Source organism: Carlito syrichta, unplaced genomic scaffold (genome assembly GCF_000164805.1).
Source record: "Carlito syrichta isolate Samal-C Ts95f unplaced genomic scaffold, Tarsius_syrichta-2.0.1 Scaffold95853, whole genome shotgun sequence".
In the NCBI taxonomy this organism is placed as follows: domain Eukaryota; kingdom Metazoa; phylum Chordata; class Mammalia; order Primates; family Tarsiidae; genus Carlito; species Carlito syrichta.
The window spans coordinates 143,302-156,491 of NW_007039949.1; the positions used below are offsets into that span (position 1 = coordinate 143,302).

At 38.9% G+C, this 13,190-nt stretch overlaps 1 protein-coding gene across 3 annotated transcripts in view; it reads left to right on the plus strand.

Annotated features, from left to right (window-relative positions):
- The window catches only part of RABEP1 (rabaptin, RAB GTPase binding effector protein 1), a 116,726-nt gene that overhangs the window by 89,600 nt on the left and 13,936 nt on the right, over positions 1-13,190 (plus strand). For 2 of the 3 annotated variants that reach the window (XM_008061884.1, XM_021714243.1), the window contains 4 exons: positions 3,841-4,308; positions 5,846-5,950; positions 7,652-7,768; positions 11,215-11,313. In XM_008061884.1, the coding sequence (XP_008060075.1) occupies positions 3,841-4,308; positions 5,846-5,950; positions 7,652-7,768; positions 11,215-11,313 (789 nt within the window). The remainder of the gene's footprint in view (positions 1-3,840; positions 4,309-5,845; positions 5,951-7,651; positions 7,769-11,214; positions 11,314-13,190) is intronic. The other variant, XM_008061890.1, reaches the window with a different exon arrangement.

A 13,190-nucleotide genomic window follows, 5' to 3' on the forward strand; every position in this document is an offset into this window, starting at 1 on the left:
GCTATGTTGCCCAGATTGGTCTTGAACTTCTGGGCTCAAGCAGTCCTCCAGCCTTGGCCTCCCAAAATATTGGGTTTATAGGGATGAACCACCACAACTGACCAGAAGAAACTGTTAAATAACATCTGTATTAAAATATAAGCTGGGTGTGGTTAAATTGGGTTAGGGTCTTTTCTTTACTTCCAAAGTTGTCGTGTTTCTATTTACTTTGAGCTGTATATAATCTACTTCCTGGTGGTTTATATTTCCATGTTTATGGGTGGTTTGCCATTTTAAAAAAATCTAAAAAAACTTCTAATAGACACTGAAAAGTACTCTATGTTGTAGTTGTTTTTGTACATTCTTCAATTTGGGACATAAACTGAGGACCACTTGGCCTAATTCTGCTGTGCAGTTTTTAATAGACTCCCAGGGGAATGTCTTGGTTTTGGGGTTCAGCCAACTATTACATGACTTTTGCATCATGCAGTTATTTATTCAGAAACATTTGAAAAGCAGGAAAAGAGGAAAGAGAGGTTTATTCTGATTTATAGATAAGTATTTTTCTTATTTTTGAGTCTGTCTTAACACATCTCTTGACTTTCAGAGCTAGTATTTTGCAGTTTGAATATAGAATAGAATTGTATTGAGAATCATGACACTTTAGTTATGGTTTAAAGTTGATATTGGATGGTTTGGAGAGTTAGATTTATTACATATAATCACATACAAGGATATTTGAAATTTGTGGGATCTCATAGTTAACTTTAGTCATAATGCTTAAAATATGCTTATCTCACTGTAAAAGTTATATATGTTCATTATGGAAAATTTGGAAAGTCTTGAAAAGGTCATACAAAATAAAAATAACTGGTAGAGATAATCCTACTACTCAGAGGTAGCCACCACTAACATTTTGATATGTATCTCTCTTCTTTCCTTTTTCTATTTTCTTTTCCAAAGATAACATGTATGTATTTCTATTTGTACTTTTTAAAAACATACTTAGATTGTAACTACATAATATTTTATGTACATTTTTTTCTCCACTTAGAGCTACTTTAAGGTTTTGGCAAATTTGTAAATGTTTTTCCCAAAAATGATATTTAATGACTGACAATTTCAGCATGTAAATGTACCATAATTCTTTTAGCTGATTTCGTGCTAGTGATTTGTGTCCAGGTTTTATTTTATAAAGGTGACTGAGTGACAACACAGAGATAATTGCTGTTGAAAAAAGTTTTATGTTACTCACTATTGCCCTAGAAACAGAGGTACAGCATGCCACTCAAGGCCACAGGGCAAGCACTAGAGCTGGTCAGGAGGCAGGAGCAGGAGAGAGGGCAAAGTGTGGGCCATGGCTATTGCTGGGGAAAAGCAAGACCAGGCAAAGTAAATAGTTTAGGACTAGCTGGTGTAATAATTTTTGCAGGCATTGGGAAACAGGAATTCTCCTTCATTGTTTGGTATATGATTTGGTTGATTTAGGGCAGAGGAAAACTGTCTTGGTGTGTGAGGGTTAAGCAAAGGAGGTGGTTGGGGACATGGATTTGGGAGTAAATGGTTTGCATGTGACATTGTTTGGTACATGATTTGGTTGATTTAGGGCAGAGGAAAACTGTCTTGGTGTGTGAGGGTTAAGCAAAGGAGGTGGTTGGGGACATGGATTTGGGAGTAAATGGTTTGCATGTGAAAGGAATGTGTGTTCACAGGCAGGTGAGTTGTTTATTATCTCTAGGAATTATCTAGCCCTGGGAAGCAGTTTCCTCCCATCTAGGAAGGCCTCCAAAAAAGTCAGAACATTATGAAATATAAAAAATAAAAAGGATGATTAACACATTGGCCAAGTTGGTTCCCTTTTTTACTATCATTTTTTTCATTATTATAAGAAACCTCATTACTAATATATAACATTTTTCCTTTGTACAAAAATCATTGTTGATGTATCTGATTTTTTTTATTATAAGTTCTTAGGAGAAGAACTACTGAATTCAAGGATTTTTAAGGTATTAGGACATATTGTTGAATCATGTTTCAGAAACATCATAACAGTTTACACTTCCCTAGAATATGTTCATTATACTTTTGCCAATATGGTAGTCTGGTATTTTTTAAATGGCCCTCAGAACTTTTCTTTTCTTATCCCCTTCTCTCTTCAGTATCACAACTGCACTGTATGTAATAGACAGTAGTAGCTGTTAGGTTTGTTTGTAAACTTAACTGAATGGATTCTTATTCCATTTTTTATTAGGATACTTATTTGGGACCTTTGGCATAGTAAGCTTAGCATATATGAGATTTGTGTTCTCAGCCATCTGAGTTTTAATGAGTAAAAATCTCTAAAAGGAAAGAAATGGAGGAATTAACATAATAGCTGTCAAATTTTAATTTTATGGCTTTCTTTTTCTCTTCCCTCCTCTCCTCTCTCCCTCTCCTCTTCTCTTTTCTCCCCACCCCCTTCTCCTTCTTCTTTCTTCTTCTTCCTCCCCTCCCTTCCCCTCCCCTTTACTTCCCCCCCATTTGATGCCTTTCACCATGGGATACCATAGCAAGAAGTAGCCCATGAGTCTTAGGCTTCTCAGCCTTTAGAACCATGAGCCAAATAAATTTTTGCTCATTATAAATTAAAAATTCTTTGTATTGCACTAAGATTATTTTTAAAACAATAAAAAACCCAACTATATTCCATAGTCTCTTCAGAGTTACTAAAAAAAGAGCATTTAAGAATAAAAAGTAGAAAGGATATTATCTTAAAAGATAATTCTTTAAATTAAATAAATTTAGTTTGAAGAAAAACTTGTTACATGTTTTTGTGTTCTTATTTCTCCACTAACTATGCAACTACATCATGTAATGACACTGGTTTGCGTTTTGCCTTTGGGAATGTGCTGTACCGTGTTTTTTTTTTTTAAATGAGGTGAAATTTATATAGAATTAACTATTCAAAGTATGCAATTCAGTGGTCTTTAGTATATATATACAGTGTTATACAGATATCATCTATGTCTACTTTGAAAACAGTTTCATCACTACCAAAGGAGACCCCATGGCCCAATAAAGAGTCACTCCCCATTCTCCCCTCCCACTAGCCTCTGTCAAACTCTAATCTGCTTTATGTCTCTATGGATTTACCTGTTCTGGACATGTCATATAGATGGGATCATACAATATGTGAATTTTTGCATCTCCTTTCACTTGATGTGCCACATTTAGCATGTTAATTACATTTTGCTTGAAACTTGGTTTCCAAAATACCACATTCTCCTTATTTCTTGTTGCTGCTCCTATGCTCATCCCTCAAATGTTAGTGTTTCTCAGAGTTCTGCCTTTGGCCCTCTTCTTTACACATTCTAGGTGTTCTGATTTGCTCCTGTGGTTTTAATTGTCACTATGTGATGGTTACCTGCAAGTTTCTATCTAAAGACTTTCATTTCCTCTGTGAGGTGGACATTTCCACTTGGATATAACAATGGGCAACTCATGCTCAACATACCCAATACTGAATTGCAGGTGACCTTCCCCAACTCTTCATGTCTGGACTAAATACCTCTCCTGGAGCTTTCAGAGCATTCAGCATATAGCTCTAGCCTATTATTTTATCAAATGGCCTACTCACTTGTTTATCTTTTTTTTGAAACTGTATGACATCTTGAGGTCAGGGATTGTATCTTGCTCTCAATTGTGTCCTGAGTGCCTGGTTTAGTGTCCAGCCTATAGAAATGACTCTCAATGAATGGAATGGTAACACATTAAGGATTATTATGTGTAATGAGTGGCAAAATATATTTATGATGGGGTAGTTTTTTCCTTTGAAGATACAGAGAATTGTCTAACTTAGCAATATGTATTTTCACATTTCAGGAGCATTTAGATAACACCCATGGTTCAGTCCATTCCTTAGATGCAGACTTATTGTTGCCATCTGGGGATCCATTCACTAAATCGGACAATGACATGTTTAAGGATGGGCTCAGGAGAGCACAGTCTACAGACAGCTTGGGAACTTCGGGCTCATTGCAATCCAAAGCTTTAGGCTATAACTACAAAGCCAAGTCTGCTGGAAACCTGGACGAGTCAGATTTTGGACCACTGGTAGGAGCAGATTCAGTGTCTGAGAACTTTGATACTGCATCCCTTGGGTCACTCCAGATGCCAAGTGGTTTTATGTTAACCAAAGATCAAGAAAGAGCAATCAAGGCAATGACACCAGAACAAGAGGAGACGGCGTCCCTCCTCTCCAGTGTTACCCAGGGCATGGATAGTGCTTATGTGTCCCCCAGTGGTTACCGCTTAGTTAGTGAGACTGAATGGAATCTCCTGCAGAAAGAGGTGAGTTATCTTTATGACTTTTTCTTCTTGCACTTTTCTCTGAGTGATGCTGGGTAGCTCTGAGATTTATTATTTATTCAGCAGATGGTCTCTGGAGTCAGTGCAGGCACATGTTGCTAGCAAGTGAATGTTAACTCTTGTCATCTGACTCTTGTCATGGTCTACTTTGTCTATTCCAGTTGATTCTGACAGAAAAGGGAACTAACTTGCTAATGGCATCGAATGTGAATTTCTCTACCTGAAGTTGGAACAACCTAACTGACTAACATCACTGAGTTTGTCAGAGTAACTTGAATTAGGTTTGCTTTGCAGTTTTCTGTAATCTCAATGTATTCCAGAATTCATGCTCTCATTTTTCCTTTAGATCTAAAGTGCAATTGGTTGTCAGCTGTTGGTGCTGAGAGTGGGTTTAAGAAAGTGTTGGAAGACATGAAAGAAAAGAAAGCAGTCTTTATTTTTGTTTTGTGTGTGTGTGTGTGTATTTTGTGTTTTTTGAATTGGAATCTCACTCTGTTGCCCAGGGTGGAGCGCAGTGGCATGCTCATGGTCACCGCAGCCTCGACCTGCTGGACTCAGGCAATCCTTCTGCCTCAGCCTTCTAAGTAGCTGGAACTACAGGTGTGCGCCACCATGCCTGGCTAATTTTTGGTTTATTGTAGAGAAGAGGTCTTGCCAAGTTGCCCAGGCTGATCTCGAACCCATGGGCTCAGGCAGTCCTCTCACCTTGGCCTCCCAAAGTGCTGGGATTATAGTCGTGAGCCACAGCGCCTGACTGAAGGCAGTCTATAATGAGGTTAATATTCCTCATTATAGAATTTGTAAACTCAGAAGTAAATTAGGAGATTAAAAACTTTATGCATTCACATAGTGCTTTACAGATTACAGAGCCCTGTCACATACCTGATTTCTGAGCTTCATGATCATCTGAGGCAAACAGGGTATGATTATCCCCAATTTTCAGGTGAAGAATTGGCTCAGAGAGATCAAGTGAATGGCAAAACCTGACTTTCAGTATTTCCTTTACCTCAGGGCTGCTTCTTTTTAGAGAAGCTGTTGGTCAGTAAATGGAACAGCTTACTAAGCCTGAAAAGCTATTTCTCATTGGTCTCATGCAAAACATATATAAGAAGGTGCTCCTTGATAGTTTCATATTTATTTTGTCATTGGAGCTGGTGAAATGGTAAATTGGCACTGTTTTGTTTGTTTTTCCTTCCCAGTGGTCAGGTAGTATTAAGTTGTGAGTGCTACAGTATAGTACCTTTTGTTTGCTTTGTGTTTTCCTCAGATGTAGTGTTTTGTGGCCCCTAGCCTCTTGGTGATAAGTTGTGTCCCTTGTTTTCCTATCATACTTGTATTGGAGATTATGACGTTTCAGATTCTGACCCTATATTGTAATTTATTTTGCCATAAGCCCCTGAAGAAATTATTTACTCCATGTTTTACTTTGAGTGACATCAGTAGTCTATGCATGTGAACCTCAAGTTTGTGATGTAAAATTATTTTGTTATTGATAAGAGGTAATTTTGGTACCCTTCAGGTACATAATGCTGGAAATAAACTTGGAAGACGTTGTGACATGTGTTCCAATTATGAAAAACAGTTACAAGGAATTCAGATTCAAGAGGCTGAAACAAGAGACCAGGTGAGTTTCTTTTGGATATAACAAATTAGTAACCTGTTGTAGTTTTCCGAGGTGCAGTTTTAATTGCCTTTCCCCCATTTGCATTGTGAGGCATGTCCATCTTGTTAAGCTGTGAAATAATCTGATACTTGCAATGACAGTTACATTTCCAGTAGGAGTTCACTAGGACTCTGCTTTGTGTACCTGCACTCCATTAACTCACCACCACCACACAGGTCAGCCCAGCCTTGTGGAAGCACTGCCACATCTCCTCTCCCACCCTCCCTTTCTGCCCAAGGTCTAAAAGTGATTTTATACACATCGAAAGTACTTTGTGGTATGAAGAGTCAGGGAAATAAAAGGTTGACTGTTACCTCTAATAGAACAAAAACTTAAATTGTCATATTAATCAGTATTAGGAATCTTCATTGCTTATTGCCCACTTCTTGTCATAAATTTGTTGAATTAAGGTTATAGGGTCACAGAAATTAACTTGGGTAGATTTGGTATGCTGAGATTGGTAAATTTTAAGTATCTTTTAAACTACAATGTTTAATAATGGGTACCTTGGTATCATTTAGGAAATAATATAGAATTCCATTAGAGTAGTGAAAGTGAAAGTATACATAAGAACTTTTTTCCTTAGGTTTTCAAATTGTTCTTTGGTTATTATGAAGATTGTTCCCTTAGTTGTCAAAAGAACATTAAGCAGATTAGAATGATGGCTCAATATTTCCAGATGTCATTGGTATTAAGTTTCTTCATATACTGTATGCTCTTTTCATAAATAGTTCAAAGGTAAATTTCTAAAGCTATTTGCAAAACTAATAAATATAGTTAGCCTTTGATAGTGTGGTATGAGAATGGCATCTTGGATTCCATAGACGTGTCAGTAGACGTTTACTGATGCTTCATCAGTACCTGGCATTTTGCAGGGTCCTGGGGATTCAGATACAGCTAGGACACAGTTAATGTCCAAAAGGAGCTTTCAGTGTTGCCAGTCAAGCCATAAGTTCAGTATAGTTTGTTACTGTAAATGTATACATAGACCCAGAGAAGGAGCATCTAACTTAACTGTGGGCTCAGGAAAGGTAACACTTGAACTATGTTTTGGAACACGGCTAAAAATTAATCAGGGGAAGAAGTTGGAAAACAGTGTTCAAGGAGAGAAAAGATGTACAAAGAAGCAGAGGTACAAGAGAAAATAATGTGTTCTAGGAAGTGTGAGTAGTTCATGTGGCTGGGAATAGGGTGTGTTTGTGTTATACAATAATGGGAGAGGAAGCTACAAAGGCAGGCCATGATGAGATCATTGAGGGAGGGGTGATGATTGAAGAGGTTTAAATTTTACCCTGAAGACTTTGGGAGGGATCTAGGGCTTTTAAATAGGAAAATTAAGTGATTTCACTTTTGTAAAATTTATAGTGTTAGTGGGGTTGTAGATTGGAGGCAGAGGATAGACTATAGTTAGGGAGGCCAGTGCCATAGCCTAGGGAAGCAGGTATTTTCAGATGTGACAATGTATGTGAAAAATGATTTGTTAACTGTAAAGCACAGTAGAGTCTTGAGGTCATTTTTAAAATTTATTTCTGAACTGACAGATCTACAGTGCTTCTCAGAAAAAAAGTTTAGAGATTTTTAAGAATTCGGGATGTGGGGATTTAACATTTTTTTATAAAAGGATTCTGGTTTTTCTTCTAACTGACTTTTTAAATGTTGTAGGTAAAAAAACTACAGATGATGCTAAGGCAGGCTAATGACCAATTAGAGGAGACAATGAAAGATAAACAGGAGCTGGAAGACTTTATAAAGCAGAGCACTGAAGATTCAAGTCATCAGGTAAATGAGGGGTCTTAGAATGTAACCCATGGGGGATGACTGGGCTATTTAAATAAAATTTTCCAAAAATGCAGTCATGTTTATTTTTTTGCTCTGAAAATTTGGCAGTTTTATTTTCTTTCAGATAAAAATCTCACTGATCTTTCTGTGGTTCTGTTTTACAGTTTTTAAAAAAATTTTGGAAGTAATTGGTCAATTAATGTCAGGAGGCTCTAAGTCTCCTTTCCCCATTTATTTTATTTTATTTATTTATTTATTTTTTTGAGTTGGAGTCTCACTCCATTGCTCTGACTGGAGTGCAGTGGCACGTTCCCGGCCACCTCAGCCTCGACCTGCTGGGCTCTGGCAATCCTTCTGCCTCAGCCTTCCAAGTAGCCAGAACTACAGGCGCATGCTACCACGCCCGGCTAGTTTTTGATTTATTGTAGAGATGAGGTCTCGCCAAGTGACCCGGGTGGATCTTGAACCCGTAGGCTCAGGCAATCCACTCACCTCGGCCTCCCAAAGCACTGGGATTGCAGGCTGAGCCACCGAGCCTGGCTCCCCATTTATTTTTATTAGGTTTTTTGGCTGCACAAGAAACTTGCTGACAAAGAAAGATGATGATGATGATGATGATGATTTTGAGTCGGAATCTCACTGTTGCCCAGGCCGGAATGTAGTGGCATGATCATGGCTCGCCACAGCCTATACATAGGCACAGGCAATCCTTTCACTTCAGCCTCCCGAGTAGCTGGGACCTATAGGCATGTGCCACCACACCCAGCTAATTTATTTTTTAGAGACAAGGTCTTTCTATGTGTTCCAGGCTGGTCTCAAACTCCTAGGCTCTAGCAATCCTCACACCTTAGCCTTCCAAAGTGCTGGGTTTACAGGTGTGAACCACCCTGCCTGGCCTATTATCTTTTCATCTTTTAAAAAGTATAGCATACAGGGTAACCCCCTGGGGGCTTATCCCACTGTGGGAGCTATTCTGTCCTCTCAGTAAATCCTGCTTTCTAAAAAAACGTATAGCATACATAGAAAAAAAGTAAGCATATACAGATACACCAAGCATAGCAGAACCAACATCTGTGTAACCATCATCAAGATCAAGCAGTAGAACATTACCCAGTACCCCAGAAGCCCTTACTTCTCCCCTGTACAACCCCCTCCACAGAGGTAGCCACTGTCCTAACTTCTAATGTCAGTAGAATTAGTCTGTTTTAACTTTAGAAAATGAAGTCAGGCCGGACTCAGTGGCTCAGCATGTAATCCCAGCACTTTGGAAGGCCGAGGTGAGTGGATTGCCTGAGCCCGCGGGTTCGAGACCCGCCTGGGCAACTTGAGGAGACCTCATCTCTACAATAAATCAAAAATTAGCCGGACGTGGTAGTGCGCGCCTGTAGTTCCAGCTACTTGGAAAGCTGAGGCGAAGGATCGCTGGAGCCCAGCAGGTCAAGGCTGCGGCAACTGGGAGTGGCCATTGCACTCCAGTCTGGGTGACAGAGTGAGACTCCAACTCAAAAAAAAAAGAAAACGAAGTCAGATAATCCGTATTCTTTCGTGTATGTTTTCCTCCACTTAACAGTGTGAGATTCCTATTCAAGATGCTTGTAGTAGTTTGTTCATTTTTGTTGTTGTACAGTTGTACCATTGTATGGATATACCACAATTTATTTGTCCTAATGTTGTTGGATGTTTTAGTTATTTTCATTCCTGGGATATTAGAAATAGTGTTACTTTGAAATTTCTGTGTGGGGTTTGGTGGACGTGTTTCTGCCAGGTATGTGTCCAGGAGTGGGATGCCCAGGTCAAAATGTTCATACATCTGTTCAAAATGTCAAACATTTTTCCAAAGTGGTTTTACCAATTTATACTCCCACCAGTAGGAATGAAAAGAATTCTTGTGGGTCCAAGGTCTTGAAAATGCCATTTTATTTTATTAATTTAATTTAATTATTTCAATAGCTTTGGGGTTACAAATAGTTTTGATCATTCGTGACCCGCCTGGGCAACTTGGCGAGACCTCATCTCTACAATAAATCAAAAAATTAGCCGGGCGTGATAGCGCGCGCCTGGTAGTTCCAGCTACTTGGAAGGCTGAGGCGGAAGGATTGTCGGAGCCCAGCAGGTCGAGGCTGCGGTGGCCAGGAGCGGCCACTGCACTCCAGTCTGGGTGACAGTGAGACTCCAACTCAAAAAACAAACAAACAAAAAAACGAATAGTTTTGATCTGGGCTTGAAGTGTACCCACCACCCCTACTTGTGCACATTGTACCAAATAGGTGATTTTTTTTATCCCTCTACCCCTTCCCCTCTCCCCTTTCTGAGTCTTCGGGGTCCATTATATCATTTGAAAATGTCATTGTGTTAGTTATTTTAATTATAGCCATTTTGGTGGGTATATGATAGTATTTCATTGTGGCTTACTTTGCGTTTCTCTGATGACCATTAGTGTTTTTCATGTTTATTGACCATGGGGATAGTTTATGTGTGTATGAGATTCCTGCTCAAGTCTTATGCTCATTATTCACTGAATTGTCTGTTTATTTTACTTGTCTTTTAAACTGATTTGTTAGATAATCTTTATATAATCTTGTTAGAGCATTTTGGTGACATTTGTTGCAAATGTCTTCTACTCAGTAGCTTGTGTTATTAGTGGTGTCTTTTGAGGAACAGAAGTTCTTAATTTTAGTGTAGTCAAAGTTATTGATATTTTCTTTATGGTTAGTGATGTCTCATCTTTTAAAAACATTTAAATTTACTATTATTATTATTATTATTTTTTAGAGATAGGGTCTCACTCTGTCACCCAGGCTGGAGTGCAGTGGCACTGTCATAGCTCACTGTAACCTCAAACTCATAGGCTCAAGCGATTCTCCCACCTCAGCTTCTTGAATAACTAGGACTACAGGCAAGCGCCACTACGCCTGGCTACTTTTTAAACTTTCTTATAGAGATAGGATGTTGCCAGGCTAGTCTCTAACTTCTGGGCTTAAGTGATCCTCCTGCCTTGACCTCCCAAAGTGCTGGGATTGCAGGTGTGAGCCGCCACACTCAGCCCTCTCCTTTTTTTTTTTTTTAAAGACTCTTTTCCTACCTGGGAGTTATAAAGATATTCTCTCATATTATATTGCAGAAGCTTTATTGCTTATAGTTCACATTTATAGCTAAAAGTCTTCTAGAATTGATTTATACACATACATATATGCACATACACTTATATAGTGTGTGTCTAGAGACTCATATTATGCTGTATGTTAACATATGGCAACACATGACTCAGGCAGCTTCGGTACTTGTGTTATCTAAAAGGCTAAGACTTTCCACACAGCAGATGTGCACATATCTGTTGAATGAGTGATGAGTGGTTACCATGAACTAAATCACCAGGAGATGGAAGGGTTAGTTTCAGAATAATCAATTTCCTGACTGTATATTTTGTTTATGCATTTTTTAAAAAGATCTCTGCACTTGTCCTAAGAGCCCAAGCATCTGAGATCTTACTTGAGGAATTACAACAGGGGTTTTCCCAGGCAAAGAGGGATGTTCAGGAACAGATGGTAAGTTACACATTTTATTTTATTTTATAATATTTCCCACATACTTTTTCTTGGCTTAATATTTTAAGTAAATGATATATATTTCTTTTTGTTCTATCTTGACATCATCTTTGATATTACTTTATTATCCTATTCAAAGTAGTTGCTGTTATTTTCCCCAGACTCTATAGAACATTAGTAATAGACAAAATACTGTAAAAACATTATTTGTTTTTAAACCTACCTACTGACCAAAAACACCTTTTTCCTCATCTTTATTTACATATTTATTTATTTTTTGAGTTGGAACCTCACTTTGTCGCCCAGGCTGGAGTGCAATGGCACGCTCAGGGTCACCGCAGCCTTGATCTGCTGGGCTCAGGTGATCCTTTCACCTCAGCCTTCCAAGTAGCTGGAACTACAGACGTGCATCACCATGGCTGGCTAAGTTTTTGATTTATTGTAGAGACAAAGTCTCGCCAAGTTGCCCAGGCTGCCTTGAACCCCTGGGCTCAGGCAGTCCTCTCACCTCTGCCTCCCAAAGACCTGGAATTACAGGCGTGAGCCACTGCATCTGGACTTTTCTCATTTTTAACTTATTTTTCTGATTTGGGAAATCTAAAAGAATAAACTGTGTGCCAATATTTAATTTTTAGTTGCAAATACAAGCTAAATAATTGAAATCTAGAGCCTAGCTGGTGCAGCTTTTGAGCAGGCATTGTGCTTTTCCCAGACAGGTAATTTACTTAGAATAACAAGGGTTATTAGTTTCACAGGGGTTATGAAAAAATTATGTAACTGTTGTGGTGCTGGGGACCTTCAAGAGGGCCATCTATTCAGAGAGGGATGGGGGCAGGGAGTGTTTATGAGCAGGGTTGGCTAGAACCCTTGGAGAATAGTTCCCCAGGCTGCATTTGCCCTGTTCTCCTTTTTTCTCATAGTTGGAGCCCTGCAGCTGATGGTGCTGGGTAAATTAGAGCAGAGATAGTCTTTCTGTGATGATCATACAAAGCTGCCTCCTACCTGGGGATGGCAGTTTAAAAAGAAAAGAAAAGAAAAAAACAGCCTTGGGTGGAATGGTAATGGTTCACTTTGGTTGGTGTTGGTCAGTATCTGAACAGTCTTTGAGCTGATCCCTGAATCTGGGAAAACATCTCATCCTAATCAGTGACCAGAGAGTTTCATATCTTTTCTCTGATTAGACAACACAAAATAATAACATTGGCCTAAAAATTACCGCTAAATGCAAAGTTTCATAGCAGTGAGCCTCCTACACGCCTTTGTCCCTTCACATCCTTTTCCTTTTGTCTTTTAAAGCCCATCTGCCTTTGCAAACACTTTTCAGGTTGATCCCACTTAAAATGAATATGTGAGAATAACGAGAATTTTTGAGATTAAGGTTTGAGGTCCTATAAACTCTCTTAACTATTTTGTTGAAATTACCAAAAATGGTTTTTATGCTAAGAGAAAATCATCCCATTAGTGCAAACTTGCACTTGTCTTGGTCTCTCTCTGTCTCTGTATGTGTGGAGGTATATTATGTGTATGCATGTGTGTTTTGGTTTGTGTTTTTGCTGGACTGTTTGGAATTAAGTTGTAGACATCGTGACACTTATAAATATTTTAGTATGTATTTCCTAAGAACAAAAAGCTATTCTACATGGCTACAATACTATTATTTTTTAATTTAATTATTTTTTTTTTTTTTGAGTTGGAGTCTCACTTAGTCGCCCAGACTGGAGTGCAGTGGCCGCTCCCGGCCACCGCAGCCTCAACTTGCTGAGCTCTGGCAATCCTTCCGCCTCAGCCTTCCAAGTAGCTGGAACTACAGGCGCGCTACCACGCCCGGCTAATTTTTTGATTTATTGTAGAAATGAGGTCTCGCCAAGTTGCCCAGG